Below are 24,915 nucleotides of genomic sequence, written 5' to 3'. Positions count from 1 at the left end.
GACTGGCTTAACAGCAATTTATTTTCTCACAGTTTTGGGGGCTAGAAATCCGTGATAAAGATGCTGGTAAATTCAGTTTCTGGTGAGGACTCTCTTCCCGGCTCGTGAACAGCAGCTTTCTTGCTGTGCCCTCACGTGGTCTTCCTCAGTGTTTGCATGGTGACGGAGAGAGAAGTGTCTCTGGCCTCTTTTCCTCTTCTCATGAGTTCCGTGGGATGATGGCCCCACCCTGATGACCTCAGTTAACCTTCGTTACCTCCCTACAGGCCCGTCTCCAAATACAGTCACCTTGGAGGTTAGGCTGCCACATGGGAATCTGAAGGGAAACAAACCTTCAGTTGGTAACGGAACAGATTTGTGCTTTTCCCCCTCGATTCAGGCATCTCACCCTCTGACACTGGCGACACAGGTTGAAAAATACACAGGTCCCTGCAAGAGCGGACCTGCTTGTTTCCTTTGGATCCTGGGAAAGGGTGTGGCTTTGTGGGTGACAGATCTGGGGAATGTCCGGGTTATCATTTTAGAAGATCCCTGCCAACGTGCAACTCCACTTCCCTTCAAAGTGACAGGAAAACTTCCAAGTTCGAGGGTGCAGTCTCCACCCTCGGTAGGCTCCCTCACATAGGTCCAAAATTATAAGGTCGCAGGGTTGTCTGAGCTCGGAAGCGTGTGTGTGTGGATTGGCTCAGACGTTATTCAGTTGGTCTCAGCCTTCCTGGGGTGTCTCCATCTGTTGTGAGATGGTGTCTTCAGTATTTGTACCTGCTGGGTTAACAGAGACACAAGGTCTCTTGGGGAAGGTCAGGACTCTGGCGCTCTCAGAAGCTGGGACTGGCCTCAGACACAGGTAACAGTGGCTACAGTGGCTTAGTCAAAAGAGGCGAGTGTTTTCTCACCCATCAAGAAATTTGGAAGCGGGCAGTCCAGGGCTGGCATGGCAGTCACCATGCTAACAGGGATGCAGTCTCCACCTGTCTATCTATTCGGCCACCTTATGTGTGTAGCCTTCACCAGGCGTGCAAAATGCTCAGGTGGCCAAATCTCTAGACAACATGTCCCAGTTCCGGGCAAGAGAAGTAGAAAGGAAAAGGGTATAAGCGGAAGTACATGTTGGGTTGAGTCCATCCTATTCAACAATGTTTCCTGTAAACCTCACCCAGTGGCTTCTGTTAATACCCTCCTTGGCCACACATGTGTCATACAGCCATCCCTAGCTGTGAGGGAGCCTGAGAGGGGAGCATTTTAAGCTGGCATTGTGCACTCCTGAATAAATTTAGCCTCTGTTACCAGGAAGAAAGGGCAATGGCTGTTGGCCGGTAACTAGTGTGTCTGCCGCAGTGCCCCCAACAGCATTCTTCTCTTTGGAGGAGGGGCTGCCTGGGTGAGGCAGGCTGGAGAAGGACAGCTGTGGCCTCCTCACTTCTCTTTTCTCCAGAGCAATTCATCTCTGGCCCAAACCCTCCAAACACCACTCAGCAAACAAAAGCCAGGCAGCTGACTGCACTGTTACCCAAGTGTCGTTCGCTCAGCAGCCATTGGCTCAGCAGCCACACCTGCCAGGCACTGCCCCAGGAACTGGGGGACAGCAGTGAGGCGGACAAGGCCCCTGCTTCCTGGAGCTGCATTTTCTAGCAGGGCAGACAGACAATAAACGTATAATAAGATCAAGTGCTCTGATGGAAGATAAAGTATCATAAGGGGACAGAATATCATAAGCGGATTTTTAGATGGAGTAACCTGGAATGACCTCTTCAAGGAGATGACATTGGAGCAAAGATGGGACAAAGGAAAGGAGCAGGGATCTTTAGGGCAAGAGCCTCCCCAGAACAGAAGCTTAATGGAATGTTCTGGAAAGAGCAGATAGGCCTGCAGCACTGGGAGATGGGTTGAGGGCAGAGTGGGAGAGGGTAGGAGCCACGTAGGGCCCGGGAGACCATGGTAAGAACTGGGGGTGTTTTTTCTAAGTTTGGTGGGAAGCATTTGGTGGATTTGAGCAGGGAACTGACATAATTGTCCTCTGTTTTTAAGAGATGGCTCTAGCTGCTGGGCAGAAAATGGACTGTCAAAGGGCGGGAGTGGAAGCAATTGGAAAGCAGCACTCGAATCCAAGAGAGAGATGATGGAGTTTGTGGTTAGGGCAGCACCAGTGGAGATGGTGGGAAGCAGCTGAAGTCGCGATGTAACTGAAGGAAGTTAAGACTGGATGTGGGGCAGGGAAATTCTTCGAGCGCAGCCTGAGCAGGTGAACACCTCTTCCTCAGAAGCCTTCAGGGGAATTTCAATTCCCCCCTCCTCCTCCATTTCCAGGAAGGTTTTAGGGCCCCTTACAGAGTGCCACCCAGCTGACCTGCTCTCTAGTGCAGCTCTGCTCACTAAGAATAGTGGAAGTATCAAAGTCTGAGAACAGCTAGCTTTTTAAATAAGCGCAAATGTAAGGTTGCACCTCTCTCTGTCACTCATTTGCATTTTAATATGCTTTCTAGAGCAGAAGAGAAAGATGTGAGGGCAGAGAGCGCTCCGCAGCCTTCCAGTCCACACCTTGGAATGCTGCTCCCTTAGTGAAGAGCAGACCTCAGGCACCCCCAGGGGAGGTGTGCTATTTTGCTTTTCTTCCTGCTAAGAGTCTTTAGGTTTTGATTGGGTAAATCTGGGGGTGTATCTTGTATGTGATCACTGCCCATCGTGTCTCTCAGTGGGAAAAAAAGATTTTCTATGGTAAAGCAGAGAGTGGAGTGAGTTGTTATAGGATATTTGTAGGGTCGTAAGTATGTGAAAAGAGGAGCTTTATTTAAAGCAACAACGAAGGGCTTCCTTGTTTTAAATTTGATAGCATGGCACTGAAAAGAAACAAAAGTTATCTCTAGACTCATTTCTAAACCATTTCTTCGACTTGAGGGTTAAAGCTTGAAATTAGTGTGTTTCTTAGGCTCTCGCAGAGAGGCCGTGGACCATCCCCTTGGGGTCAAGCTATTGACCTCACGATGGGAGAATCCCATGAGAAGAGAGTGAAACTCTGGGTAACTGACAGAGCCTACTTTTAGCTGTGGGCATAGAGAATGGCTAAAGAGAAGCCCGATCCCCAAAACTGCCTGTGCTGAATTAGGCTGTTTAGAAATACATACAGGTTCAGGCCATAGGATGCTAAACCAGCCAATATGCCTCTTCCGTTAATTCAGGTTCCTCCATGATGGTTAAAGCCACTGCGGGATTCAGTTCAATAGCTGAAAATGAAGATGCCCTCCTCAGAGATTTATTCCAAGGTTATCAGAAATGGGTTCGCCCTGTATTAAATGCTAATGACACCATAAAAGTATACTTTGGATTGAAAATATCTCAGCTCGTAGATGTGGTGAGTAATCCTTGGCACAAAGCTAAAAGGAACGCACATTCCTTAACCTCTTTGTGAGTCTAAGATTTTGTTCTGTTTTCTTTCCCCATGTCTGCCATTTCAATTTTAAAAATAACTTACTGTGGGAGAAAATCTGCCCCAAGGAGCCAGTGAAATGACCCAAGGAAAGAATGAGAAGCGTCACGGGATAAATCTTCATCGCAGCGCTCTTAGTAGGGGACCTTGTTGCTGGGGGTGGATGTGGTTGCCAGGACGGGCCTTGCCCTGGTGGGTTTGCTGGAGCACCCAGGGTGAGGAGTGGGGGCTGGAGGGAAGGGACAACTGAGCCCAGGGCTGATTCAATGCCATCCAGGCACCGGAGTGGGTGCCTGGGTGACTCCATCACCCTTCTGGATCCCCCAAGGACCCCATGCTTTTCCCTGACCTCACCCAGACTTTAACATTCTCTGCTAATTTCCTGTTGGGCTGCCGTGATTGCATTCCTGGGAAATCAGTAAACTTTAACAACCCACATTCTGCAGAATCATCCTGCTGTGGTCCCCAAAGTCCCAGAAGAATCCTCCCATGTTGCCCCAATCCCCTGCCCCACCAAGCACGCACCCTCACCCACCCCTGCTGACTCAATGCCCCAGGATGCCTTCTAGAAAAGCATGCAAAGCTCATGTTTCGTTCTATTTTGCACCCTTAACACGCGTTCTCGGTTATGCAATTTTATATAAATATGGCCGTGATGAACTCCTACTTGCTTTAATTATTATTTTTCATTTAAGTGAAACATGCCTAAAATTTTAGGATCCTGTACCATTTAACTGTTCTTAAGTTGAGAATCATTTACACTTTGAATACCTCAAAAGTAAGACTCAGGTCTTTCCGACAGAAAGAATCCAAAGCACGACTTCACTTAATTTGAATTTACATCTTCTTGTCATTTTCTTAGGATGAAAAGAATCAGCTGATGACAACAAATGTGTGGCTCAAGCAGGTAAATGTCGATCCAAGCATTGTATCTGTCAATCTCATTATGTCGATTCTTTTCTATTTAGAAAGGCTCCCATCTGGAAAACAATTATTTTGAAGAGCACATTGGGTTCCTCAGGGAGATATTTGGGAACGGTTGGGAAGATCTCTCATTTTTTATCTTCTTTTGTGGGATATAGTCTTTTTCAGGACCTTTGGAGAGCAGGTCCTGAAGCTCGCAGGCGTGCCTGGTTCTGTTTTGTTGCTCCTGGAGTGGAACTGTCCCCAGGCAGGGGAAGGCGGATTCTCTGACACTGAGGCCTGGGTCCCTGGGCTCCTTGGAGAAAGGGGGAAGGGCCCCAGGGCACCTTCAGAGTACGGCTCCCGGATAAGGGACGAGCGATGTTAACTTCTCCCTCACCCCTACCGGCCCTCCGGGGGAATAAGCCACCCTGTGACATTGCTCCCCAGAAAGAGAAGAGAGGGAACGAAGGAAGGCCGCCGCCTGCAATTTCAGAACAAAGTAATAAATGCGTGTTCTCCCGATCTGACTCAAATGCGTTTGCATGGTTTCCGGCTCCCTGCTCAGATGACTGCTTTGAACTGGCTACCGCCTGTTTCCCAAAGCAGCGTCTGTGCACAGGAGCTCTGGCTAGAGTGTCAGGAAAGAATTACCTTTCGAAACCCAGTTTTGCATATGTTATATAAAGGAGAAAATACTGACACTTTGGTGATAAGAGATGAGAAGTTTGGTTTAATTGCTTATTTTTTGTTTTTGTTAGCAATTTCACGTTTTTTAATGCCTGTCCAGATATTTTCTAATCTCTCATAGATTTAAAATCTTCCTGGTGGGGGTTATGTTAAACATCTCACTTAGCTTTAACATACGTACATAATGCTTTTATTTGCGTATATTGAAATGTGTTAGTCATCTACTCAGGTTGAGCAGGCATTTTTCAGCTCTTTCTGCTAGCGGTTTGTAGGGAGCAGTGACGAAGCAGTGGATGAAAGAGGTCACAAGGAGATCCCCCAGGCCTCACTCGGTGTCATCTGATTGCTCCCACCGAAACCTTTGATCAGAGTTTGAGAATTATTCTAGGTTTTGCTACCGTCTATTCCTCTGATTCTTTAATTGGGAGGGATGTCAGCAAGTTATGAAATGGATCTGCGTATTGTTTTACCTGCAAATGAAAAGTCCAGGAGAAAATGATAAGCTGAGCGTGTGTGTGTGAAACTGCCGTTTAAGTTGGCGTCTTTTACGGACGCCTGTCCCGTCCCTCAGTGGCGCATCCCGCTCCTGTACTCCAGAGGCTGTGCGATTGGAAGGTATTTTGAGTTAATAAAAATCAACAAGAAGTCTGTATTTAAGCATGCTGGGAAGAGAAACAAAACTTTTCTCTTAAAGTATAAACAGTCTTTGGAAGTCAAGAAAAATATAAAACAGCAAACAAACAAAACCCCACTGCTTCCCACACACCTCCTCCTCCAGCTGCTCCTTGGGATTAATCTCTCACAGGGAGCCTTGGTCCAGGGATCCTGGCCTTTAATGTTGAGAGAGTAGAGGCCAAAGTTAGGCCTGGTGAATGCCTCCAGATCAAGAGGGAGTCAAATCCTAAAAATTTCCAACACACAAAACAGAGCAAGTAAAATCTGTAGGAGGAGGGCGAGCTGACAGTGGGACAGCCAGCCCGCTCACGTGGGTTCCCGTTTCCTAGAAGGGATGAGAGTAACAAACTTTGCTTGCATTTAATTTGCAAAGAGTTATCATATCTCTTCTCTCATTTGCATCTCTCAGCCACCCTGAATTACCAAAGTGGGTATCACTACCCCCGCTTACAGAGATAGAAGAATCTAGTAACTCATCTGGCTTAGTCTGGGTTTCCTACCTCGTGATTAGGGTCTTCTCTGTCTAGCCAGCCTTTGCACTAAACATCAAGACCTGTTTCTAAGTCCTAGGAGGAGCCAAGGCAGGAGCAACAGCTGCACTTTCATAGAAGCACAGAGAACACCGTCAAAGCTCTTCCACCCACACAGACTGGAGCTGGAGTGGGAATGTCACAGTGGACGATAGTCAATAAGTGCTATGTAATTGGCACAACGTGGGAGCAAAAAGGAAAGAGGGTGGCAGGCAGGGAAGGGTGCATGGAAGAGGGTGTGTTTGAGCTCTGCCATGATGTTACTTTTATGCTTTCTGTTTTTTAGCTTTCTAAAACTAAAAGGATAAAAGAAAGATGAAGAATAAAAGAAAAAATATGATAAAATCTAATGTTAAAAAACAGGTATCATTGGTGTTTTACACAGATCTCAGTTTTATAGCAGCTAATAAAATACCCAAGATTTACTGAGCGCCTACGAGGTGTTTGGGCACCGTGCTGAGTGTGTCGGGGAATGATCTCACTTAATTCTCATGGCCATCTTATAAGGTGACGTCTATTATTATTCCCACTTTGCAGATGAGAAAACTGAGGACTGGAGCATTGAAGTGACTCGCACTGTTCAGTGGAGTCTGGCTTCTATAAAGCAATCATTCCATTCCCTTCCTCAGACTGAGGGAGCTGATGGAAGATGTCTGGTTCTCCTCTCAGTGCTGTCCCCGTCTAGTCTATTTCCTAACCCTGGTCTTCTAAGGTTGTAATTAGTTGGTTGATTAGTCCCTCAACCCCTGGGACTTCTCATGGAATTGGTGTAGAAAGATATATGGAAGAGACTAAAGTTAGGATTCACTCCATCTTCTGTTCAATCCACAGGATTGATTGAGCACCTGCTAATTGCTGGGTACTCTGCTAGATCCTGGATGTACAAAGAGGAAAACACAGGTCTTCTTTCAGGAGAGGACATAGTCTTAGTTGTGTAAAAAATAACCACTGTAGGGACCGAGCTGGTGGCATAGTGGTTAAGTTCATGTGCTCCACTTTGGCAGCCTGGGGTTCATGGGTTCAGATGCCAGGCATGGACCTACACACTGCTTGTCAAGTCATGCTGTGGCAGCATCCCATGTACAAAATAGAGGAAAATTGGCACAGATGTTAGCTCAGGGTGAATCTTCCTCACCAAAAAATTTAAAAAAAAAAACCTACTATAATATGGTAAACACCATAAGGAAAGTTCACATAAGTACTGTGTTGGTACAAAAATGACAATGAGATAGGGAGAAAATCAGAGAAAGCTTCCAAGGGGAGGAGATATTTAAGTTGGGTCTTACAGGATCAACAGAAGTTCTATAAGCCACGAAGGTGGAGAAGTTGTGAACCACGTGTCTAGTATTCCCAATAACGTGACTTCCCAAAGCTCTTACACCAGGGCAAACCTACTGGAAACTCTTTCCAGTCACCCTGTATACATCAGTCAAAATAAAGACGAAAATGGTCAAACCCTCCTCTTTTCTCATTTCCCTGTCAGACACTCCCTAATTCATATCCACAGGGAGAATGAAATTCTGCCCACTTGGAACAAAAGCATGTTCCATGGCAGCATACACAACGGATGCTTGCTTTTTTGCCCAATTCTCTGTCTTACCCTCTGTTTCCGTAGTTCCTCTCTGGTATTTTTAGACATTCCTCTCCTATCCTCTCAAAGACCTTTATCAAGGACAAATTTAGTGACATCCTGAGAAAGTCCTCTATGTGGGGCTATTTTTATTTCATTGATTTTATTCTGCAAACTCATTTGTCTTCCTCCTTCATACTTCCAGAGAGCAATCAAAACTCTATAAATCGTAAGTAGGTTATTAACATCTACTCAGTAGAATTACATGAGAAAATACTCAATGCCCTGGCTGCCTGGAGTCTGCTTTGTCCCACTCAAGGTCAGGAAACCACATCGCCAGCACCTTGAAGGTGACGGAAAATGAAACCCCGCTTTCCTTAATGACCCCAGGCTTGGACCTTTTGCCTGATGTCATCATGTGAATAACCACTGTGATGACAGATGTCAGATTTACTCATCCAACAAGCGCCTACTGTGCGCCGAGCACCATGTGAGGCACTGGGCTCGGCCCTGTCCAGTGTAAACACCAGTGAGACAATGAGATTCTGAGTGTTGGCCTCCCTGTAGCTGACTGCTTGTCTGCCAAGGCCAACGTCTGAAACTAGTGCTGTTTCTCCCACAGCTGAGTCCTGTTTTTGATAAGAAAAAGTTTAGCAAACATATGAAGGCCTCATTGGGTAGATCCCTGGAGCTGGTCTTTGAGGAGAAATAGAAACCAAGCTCCTGTGGAAGGGGCAGCCTTGCGTGCAGGTCTGGGCGATCTCCCCAACTCTAATTATCTTCCACAGCCTCCAGGGGCACCTTCAGGTCCATGAGTTTGTCTCAGACTTTTACTCCCCATCTCATTTTCCCTCCTTTTCCGCAGCCTCACCCTGATGTTAGCAAAGGAGGCCAGTTTGGTCTTCTTACTCCAGTGGACCCTGACTGAGCATCCGGCAGAGTGAGTTAGGAGCCAAAGGCCTGCTCTATAGGCTTGGGCAAGTCCTTTCACCTCTCTGACCCTCAGTCTCTTCATCTGTAAAATAGAGGCAATGCCTAGCTCACAGTGTCGCTGGGAGGTTAAATGAGATCACATGTGTGAATGTGACTCGTACATTATCTGGCATGTAGTAGGGAATCAATAAATGTCCTTTCCTGGTGCCACCTTTGTAGGCTTTCTCATCCTTAATGACAAGTCCCATTTCTTGGCCTTGTCAACTCATGGATATAATGAGAATATGAGACATATCATACATCATGTTGCTGTCTTTAAGATTAGAATAAATCAACACTAATTTGGTTTTAAGAATTTCTCATCTGACCTTAAGGTGACTGAAATTCCCAGGGATGTCCCAGAGGCTGCCAATCAAGGCAATAGCAAGGAATGTTTGTTCTTTACTATCTTTTGGTCTTAGTATTAAACTATGAATAATCTGAAGAATTTATAGTAAAAAAGTGTTATGATTTAGGTTTAAATGAAATCTGGTTCTGGATTGTGGTAATAGCTAGACATTTATGACTGCTACTTCAGGTAATATTTGTAAGAAAAGACAATTTCAAGGGAATATATATGATATGGATTTGAAAATGCACTTTTCAGAATTACGAACCAGACTTGCAGTGCTTTTCCATTTTCCTTAGTGAGAGATTAGCTTTGACATTTGGCCCTGACCTGCCCTGTGCTCTCCTGTTTCCTGCAATGACACAGCTCGCCCCGGGGCGGCTGCAAACCAGAGCTGATGTTTGCAAACGGCTTTGCGAGTCTTGGCTAGAACATACCATGTGGACACAGGATATTATTTCTAATCTCTTCCTTTAAGAAGGGAGAGGCAGGGGCTCAACTCCAGGCGGCCCCAGGGTTTCAGAGAGAACAGGGAAGTGACTAGAAATCTCACAGCTCCTTAGAGAACAGGATGGAGGGTTTGGGCTCAGAATCCTCAGCCCGCCCCTGCTGACTCGAACACGGCAGTCATCCTGGGCTAGGGAGCACACCCGCACGGTGAGGGACAGACAGTTTCATGGAAATCCAATGAGCCCCTGTGGGTGGGCATGCCAAGAAGAGCACCCTGCCTCCCAGGTCGCCTACAGAAGGACACAGGGTTACGAGGAATGTCTCTAACCCTGCAAAGGAGTGCAGCTGGTGAAGGACCAGCCCGCTGTGCAACTCAGGGCTTCTGGCTCAAACCCAGGCCTCTTTCTCTTCTGGGTGCACCAAAGTAAGCAGTGCTGACCGAAAGTCCTGCCTAGCCCCTTTTCCTTCTCTGGTCAGTGTCGGGGAGGGAGAAGCCCCCTTCTGCCCTTCTTGTGTTCTTATGGTTAGACTAATAATAAAACTGACGCAAGACCAGATTAACAGGGGAAGACCCAATTTCATTACTTGTGCATGGGAGAAGCATGAACATGATGCTCGGAGAGTGAGGGAAGCAGGAAGGATATCTGTCTTTTATACCAAGAAACAGTAAATTTGTGAGGAATTGACAGGACACAAAAACTTAGGCTTGGGTAGTAAGTGAAGTTTGCTTACACTGCTTCTCGGCCCTGAATGCCCGGCTCTGGGGACAAGGATGCAGGGGGGGCACCTTCCACAGGGGAGATTCGTCTCCCCTTTCAGGGGAGCAGCGACAGGAGGCTCGGAAAGCCCTTTTTGCTTCTCAAGTAGCTTTAATTCAAAATAATCAATATGCCACTGTGGGATATTTTGAGGTGACCGTCCTGGGCCCCGACATCAGGAATGAGACCCGCATCCACTGTAGCTCTCTTTCTACCCTCCTCGAGGAGTCGAATGTGTCCCTCATTCACCCATGCACTCACTTGTCTACCCCAGCGCCTTCCTGCGTGCTGTCTTATCTACGGGCAACCTTCGGCTGGCCGCACCACCGCCCGCTGCTCCTTCCTCCCCTTCACGTCTCAGCTGAGACATCCTCCCCTCAGAACTACCTTCCCTGTCCACTCAGCTGTTCCGTATCATTGTACCCAAACTGCTCCCCCTTCACAGCAACGACCACCAGGCTTGCCGATCATCTGTCTGGTAGTCTGCTTGTTCATTGTCTGAGTCAGCCCAGGCGAGGCGGGCAAGGCGGCACCGCTGGGTGTGAGTACAAGCCTTGCGTGTTTGTGGAATGAATTAATTCCCCAAAAATGTGAGCCTCATAAACCACTACCTCGGTGTTAGCTCTGACCACAGCTGCTGCTCCTGCTGTTGGAGGTCGGGTCGGAGAGCAAGACAAATCTTTCTGACTGAAACGTCCCTCGCCCTGGGGCTCGGCTCGCTTTCCTCGGGAGAATTTGTAAAGCGGGCATGGTTTGCTGGGATCTGCGCAGAGGCAGGGGCCCCAGAATTTTAGCTTTCGCCCTTCCTCCTTTGCGTGTAGAACTGGGCACAGGTAAAGGCCAGCTGCGCCTGCGGAAGGAAGCTGGGTCCGGGAAGCAGGTGATTTTGTTTCCAGCAATCTTTGTTGGACACTGTGCTCGTTAACCCTGTCTTTAGAAGACAGAACTGCGGTGTGACAGCGCGGCTGCAGCCGATCTGCCCGGGTTGCGTCTGTTCCTGGGGCTCATGCCTGCGGTCTCAGTCTGCAGCACTGCCTGCTGGAGACCTACTCGGACTCTTCCCAGGATCAGCTGAGAACGTCTTAGTGGCAAGTGACAGAAAACCCAACCCAAACGGGCAAAAGCAAAAGTAGAATTTATTGGCTCTCCCAATCTGAAAAGCCCCGGGACAAGGCTGGCTTTACCTGCAGCGTGGTCCAGGGGCTCCAGCAGTACGCCCAGGGCCTGGGGTTCCCTCCAGGGGTGCTGGCTCCACGCCCTCTGGGTGACTCCCTTCCCATGCGGGCCCTCCTCTCGTGGCAGCAGCGCGGCTAGTTCAGCTCCAGCCTCAGAATGCTCCCCATGCTCAGGTTCAGCAGAAAGAACAGCTGGCCTCTTCCCGGTGGTCCCAGAAGTCCCATGGCGTCTCATCGATGCCCATCTGGTTACCCCCCACCCCTGAAGATCACAGTGGCTAGGTCTGAGGGCAGGCCCCCTCCTGGAGCGGAAGGAAGAGTCAGCTCCGCCACAGCTGGAGGGGGACAGTGGAGTGAGGTGGTCCCCAAGAGGAGCCTGGGGTGCCTGGCCAGGAGAAGGGCAGGTGAATTGGAGGCAGCAGATGGCATGTGTCCACTTTATTTCCTAATCCAGTTTTCTCCTCTTTCTATAAAGATCTCCTGGCATACCACTTCCTTCGCAAAGCCTTCCTTAAGTGGAGGCAATTAAGGCTCTTGTTATTAGGGTTCATCTTCGTTGCACAATTTTTCTCCCATTTGTCACTGAACTTGAACTCAGGGTAACATGCTTATTTGTATACTATCCCCACCTTTCAACAGATATTTTACTATTAAGGCCAAACAGATTTTCTGTTTTTATGTTGTTTTGTTTTTTCTTTTTTTAACAGGGGAGATAGAATAAGCTAGTGTTTTAGCCTGAGTACACTGCCAATATGCGTTATAGCTGTCAGCACCGGAAATATCCATGAGAACAGAGCCACAGAAAGCTTGACAGAAACGACTGAAGTTGTGAGGAATTTTAGGCAACAAATTTTCCACTGTAATGTATCATGGGGAGGGGGTAAGGCGGTGGGGCCTGGCCTTAGATAGACCTTGGCTGGAACACCATTGCCGCCAGTAGGCTGCACACCTCCCGGAGTTACGACTGCACGGCCTACTGAGTCCTACTGATGCAGCAGGCTTGAATCCTCTTTACTGATTAGCTGTGTGGTTTTGGACAAGGTACTTGAACTTTCTGAGACAGTTGCCTCATCTAATATAACCCTAATAATAGGTAACTTGTAGGTTTCTGAAAAATTAGCATTGATAAATATAAAGCACTTTGGCCAGTGCCTGGCACACCATCAGTGCTCAAGAAAGGGAACTTTTATTGTTTTATTACCAGCATGAACATTATTAGTAAAAAAAAAAACAGTAAGTTTGTAAAATATGCCCCAGTTTTATTTAAATAATCATACAAAGATACCCAAAAGCTGAGGTAAAAAGCATTTCACATTGCTAAGAGGGAAATATATGGGTTGTTTTCCTCTCTTCTGATTAGTCCCGACTTGTATTAGATATTTGGTAAATTGTTACAGTGTATTTTTCACTCCTACAAACAAGATTAAAAAAAAAATGCTTCAATAGCAAAAGCATAAAAGTACATGCCACCTATTTCGTTGCCTTCATCTTTTCTCAAGGAAACCTCAACTGTGTTTTGATTTGAATTCAGACGACGTCAGGAAAACCATTAGAGCAATACTCTCTTTGCCAATGCATCTTCATGCCCTGTAAGGCAGAAGTCTGCCTATTTTTTCTTATACAAGAAGAGAAAGGGGGCCAGCCCAGTGGTGCAGTGGTTAAGTGCACACGTTCCGCTTTGGTGGCCCAGGGTTTGCTGGTTCAGATCCTGGGTGCAGACATGGCACTGTTCATCAAGCCATGCTGTGGCAGGCGTCCCACATATAAAGTAGAGGAAGATGGGCATGGATGTTAGCTCAGGGCCAGTCTTCTTCAGCAAAAGAGAGGAGGATTGGCAGACGTTAGCTCAGGGCTAATATTCCACACAAAAAAAAAAAAAAAAAAGAGAAAGTATCTAAAACTGTGATACATCATGACCATGTGGGATGGGTCCCAAGAATGCAAGGCTGGTTCAACACTTGAAAATCAATCAATATAATTCATCATGTTAAAAACTAAAGAAGAATAACCATATGATCATCTCAATAGATGCTGAAAAGCCTTTTACACAATTCAGCATCCATTCATGATTAAAACAAAAAAGCAGCAAACTGGAACCAGAAAGAATCTTCTTTAATCTAATAAAGGACATTTACGAAAAACCAACAGTTGACATAATACCTAATGGTGAATAACTAAATGTTTTCCACCCCAAATCCGGAACAAGGCAAGGATATCTACTCTCCTACTCCTATTTAGCATCAGACTGGAGGTCCTAGCCAGTGAATTAAGGCCAGGAAAAACAATAAAAGGCATTCAGATTGGAAAGAAAGAAATAAAACTTTCTATTTGCAAATAACATAATTGTCTGTGTAGAAAATCTACCAAAAAAACTCCTTACACTAAGGAGCTAAGCAAGATCACAGATACAAGGTCAATAAACAAAAGTCAGTTGTATATTTACATGCTAGCAATGAACAATTGGATTTTTTTTAAATTTCAAAGTACCATCTATAATAGCATCAAAAAAATGAAATACTTAGGTATAAATCTAACTACGTATGTACAAGGTCTGTAAGCTGAAAACTATAAAACATTGATTAAAAAACATCAAAGAGGACCTAAATAAATGGAGAGAGAAATGATATTCCTGGGTCAGAAAACTCAGTATTATGGTGTCAGTTCTTCCCAAACCAATCTATAGATTCAAATCAATTACACTCAACATTTCAGCAGGATTTTTTGTAGACAGCAACAAACTGATTCAAAAATTTATATGGAAAAGGAAAGGAACTAGAATGTCCAAAATGATTTTGAAAAAGGAGAATACAGTTGGAGAACTCACGTTATGTGATTTTAAAACTTGCTGGAGGGGCCGGCCCGGTGGCACAGCAGTCAAGTGCACGTGTTCCGCTTCGGTGGCCCCGGGTTTGCCGGTTGGGATCCTGGGTGCCGACATGGCAGCACTTGGCAAGCCATGCTGTGATAGGCGTCCCACATAGAAAGTGAAGGAAGATGGGCACGGATATTAGCTCAAGGCCGGTCTTCCTCAGCAAAAAAAAGAGGAGGATTGGCAGCAGATGTTAGCTCAGGGCTAATTTTCCTAAAAAAAAAAAAAAAAAAACTTGCTAGAAAGCAATGGTGATCAAGACAGTGTGGTATCAAGGAAAGGAGAGACACATAGATGAACCAAACAGAACAAAGAGCCCCACATATATGGTTAATTGATTTTTGACAAATGTGCAAAGGTAATTCAATGGAGAATGCTTAGTCTTTTCAACAAATGGATAGCTATATGCAAAAAAAAAAAAAAAAAGAACCTCAACCCATATTCACATGGTAATAAAAAATCAACTCAAAATGGATCTTAGATCTAAATGTAAAACCTAAACCTATAAACTTGTAGAAGAAAATATAATAAATCTTTGTGACCTTGGATTAGGCAAAAATTCCTTAGGTATGACACAATCCATATAAGATAAAACTGGTGAAATGAACTTCATCAAAATTTAGAACTTGTGCCTTATGAAAGACAGAAGTAAATACTTTATTAGTTTGGGCTCTTAAACTGTCAGGCTTCATACGCATGGTTTTCTGTAAATAGTCATGCAATTCTTGTGTCCTTTAGATTGTAGCTTTTTAAAGACCCATATCTTTTAAAATTTATTTTCCAAGGGTCAAGGCTCACAAATATTGTCTACAATAGACAGTGTCTCATCTGGAGTGTATAGTTCCCTCACTTCTCAGGCATCATGCATCTTCAGTATTTTACCATGTAGTGAAGTCACCCATCTGCTGTCTCCTGAGTTCCTAATGACAAAGTTGGCATCACTGGGCTCCAGGAAGCCTCACAGTGGGCACATCCTTGTAACTTTCTGAAATGTCATTTAATATTATCCTACATCATTACTCAACTGTCCACATGAGGGACAGTGGAAGAGAAGAATTTAATTTTCAGGTCAGATTTCATAAGATTCTGGATCCAAAATCTTTTTAAGAACGTCCACTTCTGCTGTAATTGGGTCATCTGTACATCATTCTCTTTGACCTTCATAATCCAATCAATTAATGGTCAGCTTTGTTAATCTGGATCCATCAGCCCTTGTAAAACATGCTAAATGATTTCATTCTATTATGAGGAAAAATAAGTAAGCATCTGGAGGCTAACAATATTAGAAATATAATTTAAAACTATAATTGGGCACTCACAAAATAAATTCAGTTTAGAACTTAAAAGGAAATTCTTGGAAAATAGCTTTTTCATTGAATAAAAGTTATAATGTCATCAAGAGTAGTCATCAGATACTGATGTTTCGTATTAACATACTGGGTGGATGTTTGTGCAAGACTCTTGAGCAATATTCAAAATCATTTGTACCCTTTATTGTGAGATTAAAATATCACTGGGCCAACTCTCCTAGAATAAACTGAGATCTAGCATTGCTTTTCTTTTGTTGCTTAAGACAAAATAGGCTGAAAAAATAGATCTTGAATCAGTGGCGTTTGTTGCTGAGCCTACTCGTTGGGAGGTGGATATGGCGATTTTGGACATCCCACGCGGGACAGGTGCGGGGGCCTGGGCAAGATCGGAGGCCAGGCTGGCTCTCGCTGTATCCTGAAAACTGCGCTGAGTCCAAGATAGGGTCATAAGACCCAAAGTGGACGAATTTCCCTTTTTAAATAAAACACTGAATTAGTAAATTAATATAAACTTGAAGATTCCAAAGTCTAATACGTTGAATTTTCAGAATAAAATTACAGTATACTGATTTCATGCAGGAATGGACAGACTACAAATTACGCTGGAATCCTGATGAATATGGGGGAATTCATTCAATTAAAGTCCCATCAGAATCTCTCTGGCTTCCTGACATAGTTCTCTTTGAAAAGTAAGTATCCCAAAAGAAAAGCAAGCGCACTGAGCAGATTAGGACTAGAAATAGAAAAGCCTGCTTTGGGCAAAATAATTAAGAGAAATGTACAACTTTAAGTAACAAAAGAATTGTTTCTTTTTAAAAAATTGTTTGACACTCTAGTAGGAAAGTAGCAAAATATAGATAGTAACGTAGTGGGCAAGAAAAGCTCAATTAACAAGTGTTCAAGTAACCCTTGAGATGAAACTTACTTTTCCTACAGTGCTGACGGCCGTTTCGAAGGCTCCCTCATGACCAAAGTCATAGTAAAATTTAACGGAACAGTCGTTTGGACCCCTCCCGCCAGCTATAAAAGTTCCTGCACCATGGACGTCACGTTTTTCCCGTTTGACCGGCAGAACTGCTCCATGAAGTTTGGATCCTGGACTTACGACGGTACCATGGTTGACCTCATTTTGATGGATGAAAATGTTGACAGAAAAGACTTCTTTGATAATGGAGAATGGGAAATCCTAAATGCAAAAGGGATGAAGGGCAGCAGAAGAGATGGTCTGTATTCGTACCCGTTCGTCACGTACTCCTTCGTCCTGCGGCGCCTGCCTCTGTTCTACACGCTCTTCCTTATCATCCCCTGCCTGGGGCTGTCTTTTCTGACAGTTCTGGTGTTCTACTTACCTTCCGATGAAGGAGAAAAACTTTCCTTGTCAACGTCCGTTTTGGTTTCCCTGACAGTTTTCCTCCTGGTCATTGAGGAAATAATCCCCTCCTCCTCCAAGGTCATTCCTCTCATTGGGGAGTACCTGCTGTTCATCATGATTTTCGTCACTCTGTCGATCATTGTTACCGTGTTTGTCATTAACGTTCACCACAGATCTTCCTCAACCTACCATCCCATGGCCCCCTGGGTTAAGAGGCTGTTTCTGCAAAAACTTCCTAAATTACTTTGCATGAAGGACCACGTGGATCGCTACTCTTTTCCAGATAAAGATGAGAGTAAACCAGCAGGGAAAGGTAAAGTCTTAGAAAAAAAGAAACAAAAACACATGAGTGATGGAGAAAAAGTCCTGGTTGCTTTCCTGGAAAAGGCTGCTGATTCCATTAGATACATTTCAAGGCATGTAAAGAAAGAGCATTTTATCAGCCAGGTGAGTAAACGGGTATTCTTATAATAATGCTGCCATTGAGGTGTGCAAGAACTAATATTTTGACATCTATTTACAACAAAATGCTGTCGTTGTTTAAAATGTGACATTATCCGCCATCTGCTTTACACATGTAAAATTTCAAACAAGCCCTGACATAAAATAGGAATTTTAGTATGGGTTTTTGGGAAGAAGTTCACGAAAAACAGAATGAGCAAAAAAGAAGCAACTATAGATTAAGCACTATTCCTTTTAACCAGACTTAATACTATTCACAATAATTCTGTTCTACACATTAAGTTGGTTGTCCTGGTCTCTGGTAACTTAGCTTTCATTTTTCGTGGGATGATGGATATTTCTATCCACAGTGTTTAGAAATAAAAGGTCAGAAAGAATCATATTTTTAAATTAATACAAAAATGTAGTGTTACAAGAGATATTTTGGTGAGGGAAGAGGGGGTAGTGATTCAGCCTACAGATTTTTTTTTAAATGTGGCAAGAGCATGGATTTCAGACTCAAAGCAGTCCTGGCCTCCGACCCTGCGTTCTGATTCCGGTATTCCATGTAACGTGAGACGAGCTGCTCAGCCTGAGCTTCAGCTTTCTGAAACCTGCCTTGATGGGTTAATGTGAGGCCTGAACCACAGAAAGTCTAAGACGCGCACTGTGCGCCCAGCGTGCGTGTTCTCAGCCTCGCGATGACGTGAGCAGTCCGGACGTGATGATCCTCCTCTGTCTTCTCCTCATCTTCTGTCCTTCCTGTAAATGATCCTTCTCCAAGGGGATGAGAATACTATTTGACACAAACATCCACTATTAAAACTGGCCTGTTGCTTAAAACAAGTTATACATTCAGGCCAATTTATAGGATTCAATTATTTCTTCTAAAATCGGTGAAAATTAGTGCCAAGAGCCTGAGCCCACAAATAGACTTACGAAAGAATGCTTTTTTAAGAAATATCCTTCTACATTTTATCCAGATACTGCCTAGTATATCCTCTCTCTTACAGTTTGTCATGTTTTCACCTACTGAAAATAATTTTTAAAGCACCAGAAAAACTAGGTGCTGCTGCAGGACAAACCTTTCAGCTGTTCTGAAGGGGTTTTTTTTCGTTTGTTTCTTTACATCTTTAAAAAAATTTGAATAGCTTTTTAAAAAATTATAAAAGTAACACATTATCAATATAAGGGATTTGAAAAATACAAAAAGTGCAAACAAGACAATTAAAATCATTAATAATCCTACCACTTAAAGGTGACACTTTTAATCTGTCTTCTTTGTGCTTTTTTCCCCAAGCTTTATTTCTAAACTTCTGTGTGCGCAGAAAACATTCAGGTTCTACATCAGCACCTGTTCCCCTCTGGAACGGCGGGCTTCCTGTCCTGTTCCATCTTCACAGAATCCCCATATAGGAGAAATGGGACAATTATTTTCCCTTGAGAGATGAGAAGTGGCCCCTGTCCTTCAGACTTCCCCAGCCTGGTCGCTGTTCCTGCTCTGACTGTGCTCTGACGGGCTGCTGCCCTTCTCCCCCCACCTCCCTCCCTCCAAGGGGAATTGGCCCCTCTCTGCCTTAGGAATTCCTGCGTCGCCTGGTCAGCTCTCCTCTTCGCAGTGTCCATTGCTCCGGGGCTGTGGCAGCCAGACCCACGTGTGGAGTGGAAGGAAAGAAGGCCTGTGACGTTTGGCTTTTATAAACCTGCGATTCATTCATAAGATCAGGAAGCATGACAGTCAGAGATCCTGGCTTTTTACTTGTGTGAAAATCAGGCTGTTTCCATGTTGGTCAGTGATGTTTACAAATGCGTAAATGATTGTTGTTTCTATTTGACATCTTCAGTGTTGAGGAAAGTGTCCCCCTAAACTACTTACAGGCTGGGTTTGGGGCCCTGTCAGTGAGTCACGGGAGAGAATCTGAGCCTGGATTGTGGGGGATATGTTAGGAGTGTTTTGAAAAGTAAGTTCTGTAAATCTGAATATTATTCTTTTTAAATGCCTTGAAATGAATTCAGAACAGTTGTGCGGCATCTTGAACGGAAAGCATCTTTTTCTCTTTCGCAGGTGGTACAAGACTGGAAATTCGTAGCTCAAGTTCTCGACCGAATCTTCCTGTGGCTCTTTCTGATTGTGTCCGTTACAGGCTCGGTTCTGATTTTCACCCCCGCGTTGAAGATGTGGCTGCACAGTTACCACTAGGAACCAGTCTCCAGACCAATCTAAAGTATTACCATAAAGACAAAAGTGCACCTTACAACTGGCATCCAGCTGGCATGTATGCACAGCATCCACACGCACGTGCTCCTTCACAGCGTCCTGATGGTGTTGTCCTTAGAGAGACAGCTTCGTGACGTTCATTTGCCGCAGGCGATTCCTGGTCGCCATCACAGTGGCACGCAAGCAGGACCTGCTCAGGCCCCTGCCGTGGCTCCCCACACGTGCGGGGAGGAGTCAGCCGAGGTCCAGGCCCGAGGCTACTGGCCAGGACACACTAGAAATTGTTGCTGGTTGGTGAACCAATGCCCTCAGAATCTGGAAAGAGGCCTCACTAAGGAGGCCCACCAAATTTCCAGGCGGTCCCCGGGTCAAGCTGTTTGTGTGAGCAGGACCTGGATTTCTTGCATTTACTGTGTCATTGCTGGTTTCACCTGAGTTGCAAACTGGGCTTGTATGTAGCGCTTCTGTAGCAGGGTGGGTGAACACATCTCAGCAACCATCTGGGGAATCCCACTGGCACAGCAGCACCTAGCACGGCACCCTTGTTATGACGAAGGTTCCAAGATGCCTGGTCACTGAAGTCCCCAAATAGGGCCTTTGTTAAAATGATGTGGCTTGAATGTGGTAGGGCTGTCAGGCGGGCGTTCTTCATGGTTTATTCAGAGCCTTATAAAGGATTTCAGATGGTGAAACCAGATCCTGCTGGGAGTTGTGACTTGCTGTAAGGTCACGTCGAAAGAACTTGCAATAGAAACAAAGTCATCTGCTACCAGAAGTGCGGTCGGTAAATTCCATTGTCTTCTCTGAGAAAGTTGAAACACTGAACATTCTCTGATAATGGTTTTTTTATGTTCCTGTGCCTAATCTAATCAATTTCAACAGTACCCTCTAGGCTTTCCATTCTGTTTCTTTTTCTTTTTTGGGAGAGGGAGGGTGGCAGTGAGAACATTGAAGTTCTGCTCTCCTAGGAAATTTCAGTTGTACAATACAGTGTCATCTGCTGTACTCACCATGTTATACGTTACAGCCTCAGACCTTGTGCATCTTACAGCTGAAAGGTGATACCCTTTCACCAACCCCTCCTGCTTCCGCACCGCGGCCCTGGCAACCACCTTTCTACTGTTTCTATGAGTTTAACTTTCTTTTTTTTAGATTTCGATTATAAGTGATAACGTGAGGTGTCTGTCTTTCTTGTCTGGCTTATTTCACTTAGCATAATGTCCTTCAGGTGCATCCATGTTGTCACAAATGGCAGGATTTCCTTCTTTCTCGTGGCTGAATAATATTCCGTTGTGTATATACACTACATTTTCATCTATTTATCTGTTGACGGACACCTAGGTTCTTTCCATACGTTGGCTGTTGGGAGTAACGCTGCGAGGAACATGGAGTGCAGATGCCTCTTCAAGAGAATGACTTCGTTTCCTTTGGAGATACTCCCAGAAGCAGGATTGCCGGATCATATGATAGTTCTATTTTTAATTTCTTGAGTAACCTTCATACTGCTTTCCATAGTGGCTGCAACAGCTTACATCCCCATCAGCAGTGCACGAGGGCTCTCTTTCTCCACGGCCCGGCCACCATTTGCTCTGTCTTGTCTTCTTGCTGATGGCCACCCTAACAGGTGTGAGGTGATAGCTCCCTGTGATTTTGATTTGCATTTCCCTGATGTTGAGCACTATTCATGTATCTGTTGGTCATTCGCATGTCTTATTTGGAAACATGTCTTTCCAAGTCCATTTATATTGGGGCTGGCCCGGTGGCGCAGGGGTTAAGTTCGCACGTTCTGCTTCAGCGCCCGGGGTTCACTGGTTCGGATTCCTGGTTCGGGCATGCCGCTGCTTGGCACCCATGCTGTGGCAGGCGTCCCACATATAAAGTAGAGGAAGATGGGCACAGATGTTAGCTCAGGGCCAGTGTTCCTCAGCAAAAAAGAGGAGGATTGGCAGCAGATTTTAGCTCAGGGCTAATCTTCCTCAAAAAAAAAACAAAGAGAAAGAAAAAATAGTTCATTTATAATTGGGTTATTTGCTTTTTTGCATTTCCGTTGTATGTGTTCCTTATATATTTTGGATATTAACCTCTTATTGGATATGTGGTTTGCAAATATTTTCTCCTAGTCCATAGGTTGCCTTTTCATTGTCCCGGTGGCTTCCTTTGCTTGCAGAAGCTTTTTTGCTTGATGTATCATGCTTATTTATTTTTGCTCGTTGCCTTTGCTTTTGGTGTCAAATCCAAAACTTATTGCCAGACACTTTCCATTCTGTTTCCATGTGTCTCCCTGCCCCTCTGGGTGAACTTCAGCCCCACCCCACCTCCACTCTCTCTTCAGAGAGTCTGTTCGGATGCTCTTGGCTCTCCAAAATTGCTGCTACCAAATCCTTCCTTGCTGTTAGCTTGAAGCAGTGGTTCTCTTTTCCCAGTTATAATTCCAAATCCCTTTCTGCATTATTTTGTTTTCAGTATTTCTTATAAATGGTTTGCAGTTGGAGCTTTTTTAGAACCCAATTTAAGGGTTTAACCCACTCATGTATATTGTTACCACCGATATGTGCAGTCTTATTCGTGCTGTTTTGTTTAGTGTTTTCTGCAGAATGTTTTCTTCTTCTTCTTTTTCTCCTTTTCAGCTTTGACTGAGTTTTTCGGTTCCTTGTTTTCCTCTAATGGTTTGAAAGTTATGCATCCATTTCTATCATTTATTAATAAAAAATTAATTAATGCCTACAGCTGCCACCCCCTAAACAATTCCTTTAGTACCTTCACTTGCCCTCTTTCTTTATTACCTTTTATATTTTGTCTAAATCATCCAGAATTTTAGTTCCCGATTATTAATTTTTAATATTACGTCTCTTTCTTCAGAATAATTTATTGACAACATGGCCACAACCACATTATGAATAATTGATTGTTTTACTCACGTCTTGGCTCCCCACTGTTCTTATCCTGAGTTTTCCTCCTTCTCTGACGTGTTTTGTTATTTCAGAGGAGTACCTCTCTAAAGAATTCTTTTAGAAAGGGTTAAGTGTGGTAACCTTTCTGAATCCTTGCATTTCTGAAACTGAAATTTATTCTACTTTCACAGAATAGGTGAGCTGCTCACACACCTCGAGTGCAGATTCATTTCTCCTCAGAGCTCTGAGGACGTTAGTCTGCAATGTCCCGTGTGAGAGACGAGGATGGTGAGGCCATCCTTACTCCTTACTGCTGGAGATTCCTGTTTTCCTTCCTGGAACTCTTAGGCTTTTCTCTTTCTCTTTGGACTTTAGAAACGTCCCCTGTATCCTGCATGTGTCTATGTATAGGACTTTCTCTCTCCTTCTCTCTCTGTTTTGGCACTTGATGACTGATGTCTTTCTCCAACTCGTGCAAATTTTCTTCTTATTTCTTTTGTTATTTCCTGTCCTCCGTTCTGTCTCTTCTTTCCTTTTGAAATTTCTGATAGAAGGATCTTGGTATTTCTGGATCTGTCTTCTATGTTTATTAGCTTATTAACTTTTCTCTCATTTTTTTTTATGCTTTTTTTTTTTTTTTGGTGAGGAAGATTGGCCCTGAGCTAACATCTGTTGCTGATCTTGCTCCTTTTTTTTTCCCCCCATAGCCCTGGACATAGTTGTGTATCCTGGTTCTAGGTCATTCTAGTTCTCCTATGTGCGATGATGCCACAGCATGGCTTGATGAGCGCTGTATAGGTCTGGGCCTAGGATCCAAACCAATGAACCCCGGGCTGCCATAACAGAGCGGGTGAACTCAACTGCTCAGCCACGGGGCCAGCCCCCTCTCTCGTACTTTTTATTTCGTCAGTTTTTCATATGGTTGACTTGATGTCACAGCCAACTAATCTAATCTCCAGTCATTGTCTTTTCTGCTGTTCAGCCCACCTACTAAGGTGGGGATTTTGTTTGTTTGTGGATGAATCGTGTATTTGACTTCCAAGAACTCTAATTCTTCTTTTTGGGTGTCATACCTTCTGGAATATTTTGGGAAATACTAATTATAGTTGCTTTGACGTCTTCTTCTATTGTTTGCATTCACAATTTTTCTTCAGTGGTTAATTCTTCTGCTGATTTTTGAGACTTTTTGTGGTTGTTTTACTCAAACTTTGGATGATTTTTGATCTGTTTAGTCAGCCAACGGTGAAAACTGTTTCTCATTGCAGGAAACCTGGCCCCAGTCTCTTCCCTTTACTGTCTGTGTCCAGGCAAGCATTTCTCCAGTGTGTGTGAGTAGCTCATCTTCTGCATTTGGGGTCACTCGTTCCTCCGTAGCCAGAGGTAACCTTCGGCACTGCCCTGATTCTCTGACTCCAGTGCCCAGTCTGGATTCTCATGTGTCACAATGCCCACCTTCGCGGGGACGGACAGCAGAAGCCACTGTGAGAGCAGGGAGCTGCCGCAGCTGCTCTGGGTCCTCCACCTCATTAGTCAGTAATCGCACTTCCTCTTTAAGACACCCCCCCCCCCCCCGCTGTGTATAATCTTATGATTTTTGTAGGGTTTTTCTAGAACGAATTATTTCTTTGATGATCCCATCTTTTCTGCATGGGACCACATTCCACTGCTCTACTAAATTTTACCATAAATTTGATCTCATCTGTGCTACATATTCCAGCCGCTCCCAACCAATCTGGTCTATGAAAGTACGTCAGCCAGCTTTCCAGTGTTGTCATGGATTTGTTTGCATTTAACGTTTCTTCTGAAATATCAATATGATTTGGAGGAAAAAAAAATGAATAAGAAGGAAACACATCAGCCAGCCATTTTATACTAGAAATCTTTTCTAAATCCCGATTCCTATAGACACATCTAATTGTCCATGGCAGCTGGAACACTGAAAAATCGCCAAAGGTGACATTCTACCATGAGAAAAGGGTGGATCTATTTGAAGGACTCTGAATAATCTTGACTTTGCAGACTGCTGAATGCTGGACATAGATGGGGACTGGAAAGATGTTTCTGTTGAGAATAGAATTGCTAATTTATTGGCAAAAAAAAAGTGAAGCATGTCTTGAAGTTTATGACCCACGTGTGTTAGACTTGGCAGGAGGGTCAGGCTGCTGGATGTGGTCCTCCCACCTGGCTGTCTGCAGTCTCCTGGACATTTCCAGTAGTCGCCAAGCTGCTTTTCCTGCTTCCGGTCAGATCTCCATTCTGTTCGTACCAACTGGCCCTTCTCCTTTTCATACCTAATCTCTCCTTCTCTTGTGGCCTGG

General features: G+C 44.5%; 1 protein-coding gene across 1 annotated transcript in view; it reads left to right on the top strand.

The window, feature by feature from the left end:
- CHRNB3 (cholinergic receptor nicotinic beta 3 subunit) overlaps window positions 1-23,356 on the top strand; it is a 33,278-nt gene extending 9,922 nt beyond the window's left edge. The window contains exons 3-7 of the mRNA XM_008507102.2: window positions 3,177-3,349; window positions 4,287-4,331; window positions 16,255-16,364; window positions 16,612-17,494; window positions 19,554-23,356. Coding sequence (XP_008505324.2) covers window positions 3,177-3,349; window positions 4,287-4,331; window positions 16,255-16,364; window positions 16,612-17,494; window positions 19,554-19,688 — 1,346 coding nt within the window. The 3' untranslated portion in view covers window positions 19,689-23,356. The remainder of the gene's footprint in view (window positions 1-3,176; window positions 3,350-4,286; window positions 4,332-16,254; window positions 16,365-16,611; window positions 17,495-19,553) is intronic.
- Window positions 23,357-24,915: the final 1,559 nt, after the last annotated feature.

Source organism: Equus przewalskii, chromosome 28, assembly GCF_037783145.1.
Source record: "Equus przewalskii isolate Varuska chromosome 28, EquPr2, whole genome shotgun sequence".
Lineage (NCBI taxonomy): Eukaryota > Metazoa > Chordata > Mammalia > Perissodactyla > Equidae > Equus > Equus przewalskii.
Note: the sequence above shows the minus strand (reverse complement) of the source record. Positions and strands in the feature narration are given on the sequence as shown.